Here is a 17,355-nt window from a genome sequence, read left to right as displayed (position 1 = left end):
TGTCCTACCGAGGTACTCCAGCTTTTTGTGACTATAGAGCTATAGAGAGAATCTTGGTGAGCAAAGGCTTAGCTTTAAGAATTGACTATGTGATTGAGATGAGGGAGGAAATCTTTGATGGATGTGAATACTTGGAATCTATGATAAGTTTAGTGTGGTTTATTGTCACGTGTACCAAGGCACAGTAAAAAGCTTTCGTTTTTGAAAATTTAATTTAGACATATAGCACGGAAACAGGCCCTTCGGCCCACCGAGTCTGCACCGACCAGATATCCCCGTACATTAACACTATCCTACACACACTGGGGACTAGTTTACATTTATACATTGATACCAAGCCAATTAACCTACGAACCTGTACGTCTTTGGAGTGTGGGAGGAAACCGAAGATCTTGGAGAAAACCCACGCAGGTCACGGGGAGAACGTACAAACTCCGTGCAAACAAGCACCCGCGGTCAGGATCGTGCTAGGGTCTCTGGCACTGTAAAGGCAGTAGCTCTACTGCTAAGCCACCAACACACAAAAAGTACACTTTAAGCTGGGCTAAGCACATTTTAAGACGACAGGGGATTCAATGTTTAGGGGAAACCAGGGGGAGGATAGAACTGTGGGAAAGATAGGATCAGCCATGAACATTGACTGCTGCAACAGGCTTGAGGGACCTATTTCAAAAGTCAAGTGTGTTTTATTCTCACGTGTCCAGAAATGGAACGATGCAATTCTCTGCATTCTACAAACGGAGAAGTCATTAAAATGCCAATTAAGCAAATCCATTTTTTGGGTTGGATTTTTATGAAGAGCAAGAACTAAGAAAACCAGGGTGATTTCAAGTCGTCAAGTCAAGTCAAGTCAAGTTTATTTGTCACATACACATACGAGATGTGCAGTGAAATGAAAGTGGCAATGCTCGCGGACTTTTGTGCAAAAGAAAAACAACAAAACAACCAAACAAATTATAAACACAATCATAACACACATATTCTTTTACATAATAAATAATAGAAGGACAAACGTTCTGTAGAGTTAGTCCCTGGTGAGATAGGCGTTTACAGTCCGATTTACGGAGAAGATTCCATGGAAAGGCACAGGAGACGTAAATGCAGGACAGCGGAGAAGATAAAAGGAATTCTGATTTGGATAAGAAAAGAAATCGGCAACGAAGGCTGGAAACTAATTAATTTATTTCAGTGGGATGAATGGGGTTCTCAACCAAAGAAAATCATAAGATCAAAAGAAGGACTTTTATTAAATTCCTCATAGTTTCAACTTCTTTGCAACACTGATGATTTGAATCTACACTTGTACTTATCTTAATGTTCAGCACTTCGGTCCCTCTCTTGCCTGTGGATATGGAGATGTTGCCATTCTTTCATTATACAATGAGACTATTGACGTGTAGGAAAGGACTGCAGATGCTGGTTTAAATCGAAGGTAGACACAAAATGCTGGGGTAACTCAGCGGGTGAGGCAGCATCTCTGGAAAGAAGGAATGGGCGACGTTTCGGGTCGAGACCCCTCTTCAGACTGATGTCAGGGGAGTGGACAAAGGTAGAATGTAGTCGGAGGCAGTAAGACCAGTGGGAGGACTGGGAAGGGGAAGGGGATGGAGAGAGAGAGAAAGCAAGGGCTATCTGAAGTTAGAGAAGTCAATGTTCATATCGCTGGAGTGTAAACCACCCAAGCAAAATATGAGGTGCTGTTCCTCCAATTTCATACATCACACCTGATATTTCGCTTGGGTAGTTTACACCATAGTTGTATGAACATTGACTTCTCTAACTTCAGATAGCCCTTGCTTTCTCTCTCCATCCCCCTTCCCAGTTCTCCCACTAGTCATAGAAACATAGAAACATAGAAATTAGGTGCAGGAGTAGGCCATTCGGCCCTTCGAGCCTGCACCGCCATTCAATATGATCATGGCTGATCATCCAACTCAGTATCCCGTACTTGCCTTCTCTCCATACCCTCTGATCCCCTTAGCCACAAGGGCCACATCTAACTCCCTCTTAAATATAGCCAATGAACTGTGGCCTCGACTACCTTCTGCGGCAGAGAGTTCCAGAGATTCACCACTCTCTGTGTGTAAAAAGTTCTTCTCATCTCGGTTTTAAAGGATTTCCCCCTTATCCTTAAGCTGTGACCCCTTGTCCTGGACTTCCCCAATAGTCTTACCGTCTCCGCCCACAAGGCTATTGACGTTGTCTCTTTGTAACTCTGAAGGGTCCCCACCAGAACCAGCAATAAATTAAAATTCATGTGAATCTTAATATTTTAGTATTAATCCATCAGGTGGTCAGTCCAACCTGCCTTCCATTGACTCCATCTACACCTCACCAAGGCCAGCAACATAGTCAAGGACCCGTCGCAACCTGGCCACCTCCCTCTTCTCCCCTCTCCCATCAGACAAAAGGCACAGAAGTATGAAAATGCACGACGACCTGAATTTGGGGCTCGGAAGTGGGGCCCAGTGGACGACATCGTCGGGAGCTCGCGGGTCATGGGTTGGTGACCTGTTTTTTCCGGAGCTCCCGCGGCAACAGCTGCGTCCGCTGGACAACTGGAGAAAACGGCAGATCTGACCACCCCGGGGCCAAAAGAGCTTGAAACATCATCCATTACAGCTCTTAGCCAGAGATCAACGCGAGGTCCCGAGAGAGTTAACACCTTCCCTCGGTGTCCATATCGCTGCGTTTTCCTGGACGGACAACACGACAGCGGTCCATCTCAGCAGCGGCTGCACGTCCTGAGGGTCCTCAGGAAGCACAACCTGGACTCTAACCTGCTGCTGACTTCTAACCGCTCGTCCATCGAGAGCCTGCTGACATACTGCATTACAGCATGGTATGGCAGCTGCACCATGGCAGACAGGGAGAGGCTTCAGAGGGTAACCAGGACAGCGCAGAAGATCATTGGTTGCCCTCTCCCCTCCCTGATGGATATTTACAGCTTCCGCTGCCTTAGCAGGGCAAAGAAGATCATCAAAGACAGCTCCCATCCTGCGTTTGGACTGTTCGACCTGCTGCCCTCTGGAAGGCGCTATAGGTGCATCAAATCCAGGACAAACAGACTCAGGAATGGTTCCTTTCCGAGAATTATACTTACCTTAAATTCAAATTCAAACATGCCCGGACTACCCCGCCCAACACGGACTTCCATCTGTATATATGTATATATGTATGTAGCGCCGTAGAATTTGTGCATCTATTCCCCCCCCCCCCCCCTTCTCCCTTCTGTTTTTGTTTTATTTTGTGCTAAATTGTATGAGTACGAGCAGCTTTCAGTTTCACTGTACATGTATAGTGACAATAAATGGCATATCTATATCAACATTCACGAACTCCACGGCTGATGAACGACTCTTTGCGCGTCAACTACCGTGAGTTGGGACCCCTTAGTCTGTCTGTTTTGGGAGAAAGTATCAGTAACGTAATTATATCTTCATGGTGGGTTCATTGGCACAGAAATAAAGAATATTGCTTAATCTAAAAGATCATATGATAAGTAAAGGTTTGGAAGGGCTTCAATTCAATTTAACCACATGATTATTTATCAGTACATCCAGCTGTGTCTTGGATCGGGGGTTGGTGTGAGCAGACTTGACTGAATAAATCAATAGTCAAAGTCTGGCCTAAAGTTCAAATGCAATTGGATACCTTCCTTGTTACCATACTGATCTCATCAAATATCATATATAATATGGGCCTGGTCTCCTGCTCCAACGATCAGAGTTATGGAATAATCTGGCCATCCCAGCTTTGAATCCATACTGTGGAGGCCTTCTCCGAATGCTGTTTGCCGCTGGAGGTCGAACGTATTGTTGGTAAAATTGTTAATATTTTAATTTGATAACTTTGTTTGTAAACTGCCAATATAGGCATTTTTTTGATCGTGATACAACTCTGTATTTTGGTTTGTTCTGGATAAAGACATTTTGTATTAAAGAAAAAAGCTTGGAATCAGTTTAGGAAATTCTGGGTAACTGATCCCTGATGTATTAACCTTTCATGTGTGGTTTGACAGCATGTGTGTGTGGGCTCGTTAGAGAGGCCAACTTTGCTAGGCAGTCAATAGGTTTAACAATGGTGATGGCATCAAGAGTGGCCAGGCTGTAGAGTTGGTGCCTGATAGCGCCAGGAACCTGGGTCCGATTCTGACCATGGGCGCTGTCTGTACCAAGTTTATACGTTCTCCCTATGACCCACAAGAGTTCTCTCCAGTATCTCTGGTTTTCTCCCACACTCTAAAGACGGCTGGGTATAAATGTAACCTATCCCTAGTGTGTGTAGGATAGTGGGGTTTTTTTGTATCAAAAATATTTAATTTCAACATGAAACAACATCCCTACAAAATCCAATACCGTGGTGACCCCAACCCACCGCCATCTTGCAAAATCATCAAACAACTGTTTTACAAATATTCTAATAATTACTGTACAACCCCGGTTTCTTGATTTCTTGGTCCTCCAAAATATTCCAACTGGAATTTAAACTATGGAGGTGGTGAAGGGAGGACTTAAGCCAGAAAGGGTTTATTGGGAAGAAAGAGCTACTTTAAATGTAGTTGCGTCTGGTTGGGTAACTATAGTAGGGTGGAGATTATTCCGTGCTTTAATTGTGTGTGCGGGGGATGAACGAATTGCTGTACACATCTGTCTTTGTAGCTGGGATCACAAATTGGATCGAATGCCCTTGTCTGCTCCTAATTGGTTTGGGTTTGGTGTAGGTCTTGTAGTCTATGTCGAGCCGACCATTTAACATTTTTGTAAAAACAGGTCAAACGGTGAGCTTCACGTCTGTCTGTCTTGGAGAGGGTTCCACCCCGACCAGAGAATTCAGAAGTTTGGTGACACTGGCTCGGGCAAAGCCCTCTTCCGCCTGGCGCCGTGACTCGCCGATGGCCAGCTTGAGCAACGCAGCCAGGACATCTTCAGCCCGGCCTCCTCCTCCCTAGATCCCCTCATGTAGGTTAGTGTTAGCGTGCGGGGATCGCTGGTCGGTGCAGGCTCTGTGGGCCGAAGGGACTGTTTCCGCGCTGTATCTCGAAACTAAACTGAACTCAACTAAGCAAAACTAAACTCAGATACTTACAACGGGGCAATGTCATGTCTCCATCCAGAGGTCCTAAAGTCACCCAGTGGATCGGTTGAGGGAACCCCTTTAGTTTAGTTTAATATTGTCACGTGTATCGAGGTGCACTGAAAAACCTTTTTGATGCGTGCTATCCAGTTAGAGAAAAGACTAGAGATAGAGGTTGAGTATAGAAGTTGGGATGTAATGTTAAAATTGTATAAGGCATTGGTGAGGCCAATTCTGGAGTATGGTGTACAATTTTGGTCGCCCAATTATAGGAAGGATGTCAACAAAATAGAGAGAGTACAGAGGAGATATACTAGAATGTTGCCTGGGTTTCAGCAACTAAGTTACAGAGAAAGGTTGAACAAGTTAGGGCTTTATTCTTTGGAGCGCAGAGGGTTAAGGGGGGACTTGATATAGGTTTTTAAAATGATGAGAGGGATAGACAGAGTTGACGTGGAAAAGCTTTTCCCACTGAGAGTAGGGAAGATTCAAACAAGGGGACATGACATGAGAATTAAGGGACTGAAGTTTAGGGGTAACATGAGGGGGAATCTTCTTTACTCAGAGAGTGGTGGCTGTGTGGAATGAGCTTCCAGTGAAGGTGGTGGAGGCAGGTTCGTTTTTATCATTTAAAAATAAATTGGATAGTTATATGGATGGGAAGGGAATGGAGGGTTATGGTCTGAGCGCAGGTATATGGGACTAGGGGAGATTACGTGTTCGGCATGGACTAGAAGGGTCGAGATGACCTGTTTCCGTGCTGTAATTGTTATATATCTATTCTTCCTGCTCATAACAAAGTAACTACGTACAACTTCGCAAGCTGTGAACTAAGGTACTTCAACACCGATGAGGAGTTTATACATTTTCACACAGAGTTGGAAACGCTTTTTCACACACAGAGAGTGGCGAGTCTGTGGAATTCTCTGCCCCTGCGGGCGGTTCTCTGGATGCTTTCAAGAGAGAGCTAGATAGGGTTCTTAAAGATAGGGGATATGGGGAGAAGGCAGGAACGGGGTACTGATTGGGGATGATCAGCCATGATCACATTGAATGGCGGTGCTGGCTCGAAGGGCCAAATGGCCTACTCCTGCACCTATTGTCTATTGTCTATTGAGAGTCAATGGAACAGATTAAGGCCCAGTACCATTGATACTTTGCATCAGGGCTCTGTACCACTGACCAAGATCCAAACCATTGAGGAAGACTCCCTATCACTGGCCAAAGCCTTAAACCATTGACAATGACTTGAGACCTCCATGCACAGAGGTCATGGAGCACACTTTCCTTGCCACGACCAAGGCCCGGAGCCTAGTTACTAGCCTAGAACCCAAACCACTGTGTAATACTCTTTCCATCTGAACTTTCACCCTATGTCATGGAGTCTTATGCCCCTGTCCCACTTAGGAAACCTGAACGGAAACCTCTGGTGACTTTGCGCCCCACCCAAGGTTTCCGTGCGGTTCCCGGAGGTTTTTGTCAGTCTCCCAACCTGCTTCCACTACCTGCAACCTCCGGCAACCACCTGCAACCTCCGGGAACCGCACGGAAACCTTGGGTGGGGCGCAAAGTCTCCAGAGGTCTCCGTTCAGGTTTCCGAAGTGGGACAGGGGCATTAGTTTCATACAATGTGCAAACAGGCACTTTGGCCCAACTTGCCCAAACCGACCAACATGTCCCATCTGCACTATTGGCTTGCCTGCATTTGGCCCATATCCCTATAAACCTATTCTGTTCATGTACCTGTCTAAATGCTTCTTCAACGTTGCTATAGTCCCTGCCTCAACTCCCTCCACCGGCAGCTTGTTAGATACACACACCATCCTTTGCATATAAAAGTTACCCCTCAAATCCCCATAAAATCTTGCCCCTCCCCCCCAACAGAAACCTATTCTCCCTAATGTATGATGTCCAGAAACAAAAACTAGTTACTATTAACTTAAATCAACATCAAAGCTGAAACCAAATGTTGAAAGGGCACAAGTAAATATTTTTTGAAAGATCAAACTCGGAAACCGTAAATGTTTCTCCCCCTGCTGTGTGCTGTCGTAACAATTTGTTCCACCTGTGCGGAGTTTTGACAGGTTTCCGGGCCTGAGTCATTATTTTTATGCTTCGAAAGGAAAAATAGGGCCCCGTTCCCTGGCTCAAATCGCAGTGATATCATCGCGACTGAAGAGGTTGCATTGTGAGCGCAGTCTTAGCGGATTACACAAACCCTCTTCCATTGGATTGTACAAATCCTGCCCTCCCACAGGTCCAAGCCGCAAAGATTTTTGCTGTTCGTTCAAAATATTGTTCTCGTAGCACCAGAACGGTGATTTTTCTTCCAAATGCAATGATTTTCAGTTGAAATGATGACGCAGTTCGAAGATAGACACCATGGGACTAGTTAACTGGGAGATGGTAACGGCAAAACCATCAGAGATAAAATGTAAGGTACACAAAACCTTGGGTGGGGCACATCTGCAGTTCCTTCTTAAACAGAGATACAATGCAATCAGGAACCGTCAGACAGGTCGGAGAACTGGGAAGGGGGAGGGATGGAGAGAGAGGGAAAGCAAGGGTCGCTTGAAGTTGGAGAAGTCAATATTCATTACCTCTGGGGCGCAAGCTGCCCACGTTCCTCCAATTTGCGCTGGAATCTCCCTCTGACAATGGAGGAAGCCCAGGACAGGACGGTCAGTGTGGGAACGGGAGTGCGAGTGTTTAACAATCGTGTCCGACAAAGGAGGAGAACTTGGATGAGTCTGTGTACCACGTGTACATGGTGTGCGTGAGGCTGCAGCCACTGTTTGAATATCTAAAGGGGCTTCTCCTTGCATTCTGGCTGCATTTTCCACCCACCATCCTCATCTTTGGACACCCTGTGCGTAGGGGAGAGGGTAGGGCTGAAGATGTCCTGGTTGGGTTGCTCCTGGGCCTGGCCAAGCTGGCCATCCACGAGTCAAGGCGCCAAACGGTGGAGGGCTCTACCCGTGTCAGCTGCCTGCCCCTTTTCCGGGGTTACGTCCGTGCCCGGGTGGGATTAGAAAGGGAATACGCCCTGTCTACGGGCACCCTGGGGGAGTTCCGGGACCGCTGGGCTCCGCAGGGTGTTGAATGTATCCTCAATAAGGATTGTATCATAGTTGTATAGTGGTTTATTATGGATACATGTTTGTATTGTATTATGGCGGTGGGTTCTGGCTTGTTTTATTGTAGTGTAAATATTATTTTTAATAATTGAATAAATTTTGTTGTAATAAATTTAGAAAAATTTAAATTAAAAAAAAAATGAAAAAAAAAAGAACTTCTTCAAAATAGGCGTAGCTTGAGAAACGAGGTCGAACACGGGTCTCCGGAGCTGTCCCACTGTACGAGGTAATTCAAGAGTTCTCCCGAGTTCTCCCCTGATTCGAACTTGGAGAATTTCCGTAGGAGTTCGTGGATGTCCCGCAGCGGCTCGTACGAGTAAAAAGTAACCATTTTTTTCATCACGAGTATTCTTTTTCCTCGTGGACATTTTTCACAGTGTTGAAAAAACGTCACGAGTTTACCGGATTTCCCGGGCGCCTACCGTTAGCATTACGAGCCGCTACGGGACATCCACGAACTCCTACGGACCCGCTATGGGTCATTCTCCGAGTTCGAATCGGGGGAAAACTCTGGAGAGCTCTTGAATGACCTCGTACAGTGGGACAGGCCCTTAAGGCAGCAACTCTACTGCTGCGCCATCGTGCCGAACATCTTTGGTCTCCAAATCTGAGGAAGGACATTATTGCCATAGAGGGAGTGCAGAGACGGTTCACCAGACTGATTCCTGGGATGTCAGGACTTTCATATGAAGAAAGACTGGATAGACTTGGTTTATACTCTCTAGAATTTAGGAGATTGAGAGGGGATCTTATAGAAATTTACAAAATTCTTAAGGGGTTGGACAGGCTAGATGCAGGAAGATTGTTCCCGATGTTGGGGAAGTCCAGGACAAGGGGTCACAGCTTAAGGATAAGGGGGAAATCCTTTAAAACCGAGATGAGAAGAACTTTTTTCACACAGAGAGTGGTGAATCTCTGGAACTCTCTGCCACAGAGGGTAGTTGAGGCCAGTTCATTGGCTATATTTAAGAGGAAGTTAGATGTGGCCCTTGTGACTAAGGGAATCAGGGGGTATGGAGAGAAGGCAGGTATGGGATACTGAGTTGGATGATCAGCCATGATCATATTGAATGGCGGTGCAGGTTAGAAGGGCCGAATGGCCTCTACTCCTGCACCTATTTTCTATGTTTCTTTGTAGTTAATGGCAGATAAATGAAACGTAGCTATGCTGCACAGGGAACAGTAAATTAGACTGTAGGTAGTACACAAAGTTAACATGTAAAGTGTCGGTGGAACTATGATCTTTAAACCTCCTCTCTTGATAACATGTGTAGGAGGGAACTGCAGATGCTGGTTTACATCGAAGATGAACACAAAATGCTGGAGTAACTCAGTGGGTCAGGCAGCATCTCTGGAGAAAAGATCTTTAACCATATAACATATAACCATATAACAATTACAGCACGGAAACAGGCCATCTCGGCCCTACAAGTCCGTGCCGAACAAATTTTTTTTTTCCCCTTAGTCCCACATGCCTGCACTCATACCATAACCCTCCATTCCCTTCTCATCCATATGCCTATCCAATTTATTTTTAAATGATACCAACGAACCTGCCGACACCACTTCCACTGGAAGCTCATTCCACACCGCTACCACTCTCTGAGTAAAGAAGTTCCCCCTCATGTTACCCCTAAACTTCTGTCCCTTAATTCTGAAGTCATGTCCTCTTGTTTGAATCTTCCCTATTCTCAAAGGGAAAAGCTTGTCCACATCAACTCTATAACTTCAGACTAATATTCAGGGGAGTGGGACTTATGACCCAGCGGTATGAATTTCTCTAATTTCAAGTAACCCCTGTGTTCCCTCTCTCTCTCCACCCCCTCCCCCCCCCCCCACCCTAGTCGCCCTGCCAGTTCCACTGTCCGTATCCATATATCCCTTCATTGTCACTTCTTCCAGCACCATCAATAGACCATTGTGGGCTCCACCTTTCCATGGGCATCTGTGCTGGCTCTGATTTGTACTAAACCTTTTCACACCTCTCCCCCTAATAGCCCCTGTCCCACGGTACGAGTTCATTCAACAGCTTTCCCCAAGTTTTAAAAAAAATCAAACTCGTGGTAAGCACGGAGAATGAACGTAGCGGGTACGTCGGAGCTCGGGGACGTCTCTTAGCGCTAACGGCAGGTGCTCGGGAAGACTCGCTAACGGCAGGTAAGCACGGGAAAACTCGTGAAGATTTTTCAACATGTTGAAAAATGTCCACAAGAGCCCCGAGTACCGACGAGTGGCCATTAACGTAAATCTCCGAGTTCAAATCAGGGCAAACTCGGGAGAACTCGTGGAATGAACTCGTACCGTGGGACAGGGCTATGACTCGGTCTGAAGAAGGGTCTCGACCCGAAACGTCACCTGTTCCTTTTCTCCAGAGATGCTGCCTGACCCGTTGAGTTACTCCAGCTTTTTGACCCCATCCTCCTTGTGAGGGTGGCACAGTGGCACAGCGGCTATGGGTGCTGTCTGTACGGAGTTTGCACGTTCTCCCCGTGACCTGCGTGGGTTTACTCCCAGATCTTCGGTTTCCTCCCACACACTCCAAAGACGTGCAGGTTTGTAGCTTAATTGGCTTGGTACAAATGTAAACAAGGTCCCAAGTGTAGGGTAATGTGCGGGGATCGCTGGTCGGTGTGGACTCGGTGGGCCGAATGGCCTGTTTATCTGCGCTAGATCTCTCAACTAAAATCGGCAAAGAAACACAGCCTACCGTTGTCAAAGTATCTGATGGTGGAGTTCCTGGAGTAGCTGGGATCAAAGTTGGCCATGAGTGGAGCGATGTACTGTGTGGCCGTCAGCATCCGATGGATCACATCCCCGGTGAATATGAAGCCTGAGGAAAAAGAGAAAATCATTAGACAATAGACAACAGGTGCAGGAATAGAGGCCATTCGGCCCTTCGAGCCAGCACCGCCATTCAATGTGATCATGGCTGATCATCCCCAATCAGTACCCCGTTCCTGCCTTCTCCCCATATCCCCTGACTCCACTATTTTTAAGAGCCCTATCCAGCTCTCTCTTGAAAGCATCCAGAGAACCTGCCTCCACTGCCCTCTGAGGCAGAGAATTCCACAGATTCACAACTCTCTGTGAGTAAAAGTGTTTCCTCGTCTCCGTTCTAAATGGTTTACTCCTTATTCTTAAACTGTGGCCCCTGGTTCTGGACTCCCCCAACATCGGGAACATGTTTCCTGCCTCTAGCGTGTCCAAGCCCTTAACAATCTTATATGTTTCAATGAGATGCCCTCTCATCCTTCAAAACTCCAGAGTGTACAAGCCCAGCTGTTCCATTCTCTCAGCATAGTCCCGCCATCCCGGGAATTAACCTTGTAAACCTACGCTGCACTCTCTCAATAGCAAGAATGTCCTTCCTCAAATTAGGGGACCAAAAACTGCACACAATACTCCAGGTGTGGTCCCACTAGGGCTCTGTACAACTGCAGAAGGACCTCTTTGCTCCTATATTCGATTAGACTCTGGTGCGCCGTTCTGGTCACTCCATTACAGGAAGGATTTTTCTCACAAAGTATGGTGGGTGTATGGTACAAGCTACCAGAGGAATTGGTTGGGGCAGGGACTATCCCAACATTTAAGAAACATTTAGACAGGTACATGGATAGGACAGTTTTGGAGTCAGGTAGGACTAGTGTAGCTGGGACATGTTGGCCGGTGTGGGCAAGTTGGGTCGAAGGGCCTGTTTCTGCCCGACAGCGCTTTACAGTGCCGGAGACCTGTGATCGATCCCGACTACGGGCGCTGTCTGTACGGAGTTTGTACGTTCTCCCCTTGACCTGCGCGGGTTTTTTCCAGGTGCTCCGGTTTCCTCCCACATTCCAAAGATGTGTCAAGAGGTTAAATGGCTTCTGTAAATTGTTCCAAGTGAATGTAGGATCAATCCGGTGTACATGGTGAGCGCTGGTCGGTGTGGACTCGATGCTTCCACGCTGTATCTAAACTAAACCAAACTAAAGCCATGATCACATTGAATGGCGGTGCTGGCCTGAAGGGCCGTAGGACCTACTCCTGCACCTATTGTAAATACAAAACATGGGAAAGCAGGATTTAGTTACTATGCAACAAATAGCTGGAATAAACTTCCTGAAGATTTAAGACTTGCCTCAACTTTGACCACTTTTAAAACAAGACTGAAAACTTTTATGTTTACTTTAGCTTTCAGCTAAATCTTAACTACATTGCACTTTTAACTTTTGCACTTTTTGTAATGCATTTTTAATTTTGCTTTTCTTTTCTTTTAGTTCTATTTTATTTCATTTTATTATTTCATTTTATTGTATGACATGTTTTTATGTGAAGCACTTTGAGTCTGCCTCGTGTATGAAATGTGCTATATAAATAAAGTTGCCTTGCCTTGCCTATTGTCTAATCTGAATCTGAATCTAAACTAAGCTTTAATAGTGACAGGAGCAGAATTAGGCTGTTCAGCCCATCAAGTCTACTCCGCCATTCGATCATGGCAGATTATCTTTTCCTCTCAACCCCATTCTCCCTATAACCTCTGACACCCGGATTAATCAAGAATCTATCAATCTCCACCTTAAAAATATCCATTGACTTGGTCTCCACCGCCGTCTGTGGCAATGAATTCCACAGATTCAACTTTGTGGTTTCCAGGAAGCGAACTAAACAGTGATGAAAGGAGAACTTTGAAGTTGCGGTCCATTCAGTCTGAAGGAGGGTCTCGACCTGGACAGTCTCCCATCCCTTCTCCCCCGAGATGCTGTCCGTCCAGCTGCGTTTTGGTCTCCTAATCCGAGGAAAGACATTCTTGCCATAGAGGGAGTACAGAGAAGGTTCACCAGACTGATTCCTGGGATGTCAGGACTTTCATATGAAGAAAGACTGGATAGACTCGGCTTGTACTCGCTAGAATTTAGAAGATTGAGGGGGAATCTTATAGAAACTTACAAAATTCTTAAGGGGTTGGACAGGCTAGATGCAAGAATTGTTCCCGATGTTGGGGAAGTCCAGAACAAGGGGTCACAGTTTAAGGATAAGGGGGGAGGGAGTCTTTTAGGACCGAGATGAGAAAAAAAAAATTTACACAGAGAGTGGTGAACCTGTGGAATTCTCTGCAACAGAAAGTAGTTGAGGCCACAGTTCATTGTCTATTTTAAGAGGGAGTTAGATGTGGCCCTTGTGGCTAAAGGGATCAGGGGGGTATGGAGAGAAGGCAGGTACAGGATACTGAGTTGGATGATCAGCCATGATCATATTGAATGGCGAATGGTGCAGGCTCGAAGGGCCGAATGGCCTACTCCTGCACCTATTTTCTATGTTTCTATGTTACTCCGGCATTTTGTGTCTATCTTCAGAACAGTTGGTGGAGCCTTTACAATGAATTATTCATTCATTCAAACTTCCATAAAGCTAACATTTAACAAATCAACTTTCATTTTGCTTACCATGATAAAGTCACGATGAGTAATTGTTAAATATTCCACAGACCCTACTTCTGCGGTATTGTTCTTATATTTAATCATCGAAACAAAATTTTGGTTAAAATAGCTACTTTATTCCCGCAGGTTAATGTAGCATCCTTCAACTCCTTTGTCATGTCGAGCTACTAATCACACATACTTAATTGAAACCATTCAACATTCAGTTGAAGGCAATTGTTGGTACAGTCAATCAAATAGCACAGCATGCATAATTCTGGAAAGCTTGTCTGGTTATGAAAACTAAAAATCGTTCTGCCGGACAGTCAGAATCTTTCTCCCAGTGTCTACGCAGGCCCTTCAGCCCACCGGGTCCATGCCGACCATTGATTACATAAGCTCTATTTTATTCCACCTTCTCACCCACTCTCCAGACACCAACGGGCAGTTTTACTGAGGCCAAATGACCTCCAAGCCCGCACGTCTTTGGGACGTGGAAGGAAATCGGAGCGCCCGGAGAACGTGCGAACTCCACCCGGACAGCGGGATTGGACCTGGGTCTCCGTCGTGGCGTGGCAGCGGCACTACCAGCCTTGCCACTCTGCCACCCCGCTGACAATTTGATCATTAAACGCTGGGCGTCACGGTGGCTCAGCGGCGGAGTTGCCGCCTTACAGCGCTTGCAGCGCCGGAGACCCGGGCTCGATCCTGACTACGGGCGCTGTCTGTACGGAGTTTGCACGTTCTCCCCGTGACCTGTGTGGGGTTTTCTCCGAGATCTTCGGTTACCTCCCACACTCCAAAGACGTACAGGTTTGTAGGTAAAATGGCTTGGTAAATGTAAAAATTGTCCCTAGTGGGTGTAGGGTAGTGTTAATGTGCGGGGATCGCTGGTCGGTGTGGACTCGGTTGGCGGAAGGGCCTGTTTCCATGCTGTATCTCTAAACTAAACTATTCAATTCTCCATCCCTGGGAGATGTAAATGATGAGTTGGTTTGGCTTGGTTTGGCTTGGCTTGGCTTGGCTTGGCTTGGCTTGGCTTGGCTTGGCTTGGCTTGGCTTGGCTTGGCTTGGCTTGGCTTGGCTTGGCTTGGCTTGGCTTGGCTTGGTTTGGCTTGGTTTGGTTTGGCTTGGCTTGGCTTGGCTTGGCTTGGCTTGGCTTGGTTTGGTTTGGCTAGGCTTGGCTTGGCTTGGCTTGGCTTGGCTTGGCTTGGCTTGGCTTGGATTAGCTTGGCTTGGTTTGGTTTGGTTTGGTTTAGTTTCGAGATACAGCAAGGAAACAGGCCCATTCGGTCCACTGAATCCATGCCTACCATCGATCACCCATACACTAGTACTGTCCTAAACATGACGGAGTATTTACAGAAGCCAATTAACCTACAAACCAGCACGTCTTTGGAATGTGGGAGGAAACCGGAGAAATCCCACGCAGTTGCGGGGAGATGGTGCAGAATCCCTACAGACAGCGCCCGCAGTCAAGATGGAACCCGGGGCTCTGGCGCTGTGAGGCAGCAACTCTACCGCTGCGCCACCGTGCCGCCCTGATGCACATTCAGTGCTGATACTGGTGGGATTTTGAATTCTAGAGGATTCAAGGCTCCTAGAGAAGCAGGAGCAAGACTAGACCCGAAACGTCGACCATTCCTTCTCTCCATTGATGCTGCCTCACCCGCTGAGTTACTCCAGCGTTTTATCTCTACCTTTGATTTAAACCTGCATCTGCAGTTCTTTCTTACACAAGGAGCAAGCCTTGTTCGTTCAGTGATCTGATACAGGTCGGCAGGGCCGATCTGCAAAACATTCTTTGATTCGTGCAAAAGTTGATCAATTGCTGGGGTAATGACAGGGTAGATGAGGCCTGGGAAACAAGAGCCGGGGGGGGAGGGGGGGTGGGGGGAGTTTAAGACCAGTGCACGATAGATTAAGAAACTTTAATTAGCTACAGTGAGATGAGCTTGACTTATTTTAAGCGGCAGTATATTTTTGTTCCCAAATCCAATTTCCCAGCTTGACATGCCTCGGTGAACACAATGCTAACATGCAGTTTATCTGTGCAGAACATATTGCGTTAATGAGTAAATCCCGCAGTACACAACATGACCAGTTACCTTCAGCGCTCAATACAGGAACGTCATCAGATCTGAGCCCTGGGCCCCCAATTAGCCACCAGCGGAGAGTCAAGATGGTGTACGTCCCAAAGCAGAGGGCCACCACTTTGAATTCAAGCTACTGGCTGTTCCCAGTTAGTTTAGTCTACAGGTGCAGCGGAGAATCATAGAAACATAGACAATAGGTGCAGGAGTAGGCCATTTGGCCCTTCTAGCCTGCACCATTCGCCATTCAATATGATCATGGCTGATCATCCAACTCAGTATCCTGTACCTGCCTTCTCTCCATACCCCCTGATCCCTTTAGCCACAAGGGCCACATCTAATTCCCTCTAAAATATAGCCAATGAACTGTGGCCTCAACTACCTTCTGTGGCAGAGAATTCCAGAGACTCACCACTCTCTGTGTGAAATATGTTTTTCTCATCTCGGTTTTAAAAGATTTCCCCCTTATCCTTAAACTGTGACCCCTTGTCCTGGACTTCCCCAACATCGGGAATAATCTTCCTGCATCTAGCCTGTCCAACCCCTTAAGAATTTTGTACGTTTCTATTAGATCCTCCCTCAATCTTCTAAATTCTAGCGAGTACAAGCCGAGTCTATCCCGTCTTTCCTCATATGAAAGTCCTGACATCCCAGGCCCTTCGGCCCACTGAGTCCGTGCCGACCTGCGATCCCCGCATATTGTCCTTCTGCAGTTGTACAGAGCCCTAGTGGGACCACACCTGGAGTATTGTGTGCAGTTTTGGTCCCCTAATTTGAGGAAGGACATTCTTGCTATTGAGGGAGCCCAGCGTAGGTTTACAAGGTTAATTCCCGGGATGGCGGGACTGTCATATGCTGAGAGAATGGAGCAGCTGGGCTTGTACACTCTGTAGTTTAGAAGGATGAGAGGAAATTTCATTGAAATATTAGATTGTTAAGCGCTTGGACACACTAGAGGCAGGAAACATGTTCCCGATGTTTGGGGAGTCCACAACCAGGGGCCACAGTTTAAGAATCGGGGTAAGGCATTTAGAACGGAGACGAGGAAACACTATTTCTCACAGAGTGTGTTGAGTCTGTGGAATTCTCTGCCTCAGAGGGCGGTGGAGGCTGGTTCTCTGGATGCTTTCAAGAGAGAGCTGGATAGGGCTCTTAAAAATAGCGGAGTCAGGGGATATGGGGAGAAGGCAGGAGCGGGGTACTGATTGGGGATGATCAGCCATGATCACATTGAATGGCGGTGCTGGCTCGAAGGTCCAAATGACCTCCTCCTACACATACTAGTGATAATTTACAATTACATCAATCCAATTAGCCTACAGACCTGCACGTCTTTGGAATGTGGGTGGAACCGAAGGTCTCGGAGAAAATCCACGCGGGTCACAGGGAGACAAGCTTGGTCGAGTAGGCAGATTTTGTGGCGAGCTTCACTGCAGAAAGGTTTAGGGAGGGAGGTGAACAAGTTGAAGAAGGAGTTCCTGAATTTAGGGCCTTGGGGAACTGAAGTTCGTAAGCTCATGATCGAAGCAGAATTGGGCATCAAGTCTACTCCGCCATTCAATCATGGCCGGTTTATCTTTCCCGCCTAACCCCATTCTCCTGCCTTCTCTCCGTAACCCCTGACACCCGCACTGATCAACTGAAGACATGGCCTCG

The 17,355-nt window shown here is 46.7% G+C and overlaps 1 protein-coding gene across 1 annotated transcript in view; it reads right to left on the bottom strand.

The window, feature by feature from the left end:
- The window catches only part of LOC129710019 (plexin domain-containing protein 1-like), a 224,738-nt gene that overhangs the window by 138,624 nt on the left and 68,759 nt on the right, over nt 1–17,355 (bottom strand). Inside the window, exon 5 of the mRNA XM_055656707.1 lies at nt 10,921–11,043. Coding sequence (XP_055512682.1) covers nt 10,921–11,043 — 123 coding nt within the window. The remainder of the gene's footprint in view (nt 1–10,920; nt 11,044–17,355) is intronic.

Source organism: Leucoraja erinacea, chromosome 27 (assembly GCF_028641065.1).
Source record: "Leucoraja erinacea ecotype New England chromosome 27, Leri_hhj_1, whole genome shotgun sequence".
Taxonomy (NCBI): domain Eukaryota; kingdom Metazoa; phylum Chordata; class Chondrichthyes; order Rajiformes; family Rajidae; genus Leucoraja; species Leucoraja erinaceus.
This window is presented reverse-complemented; position numbering and strand designations above follow the sequence as displayed.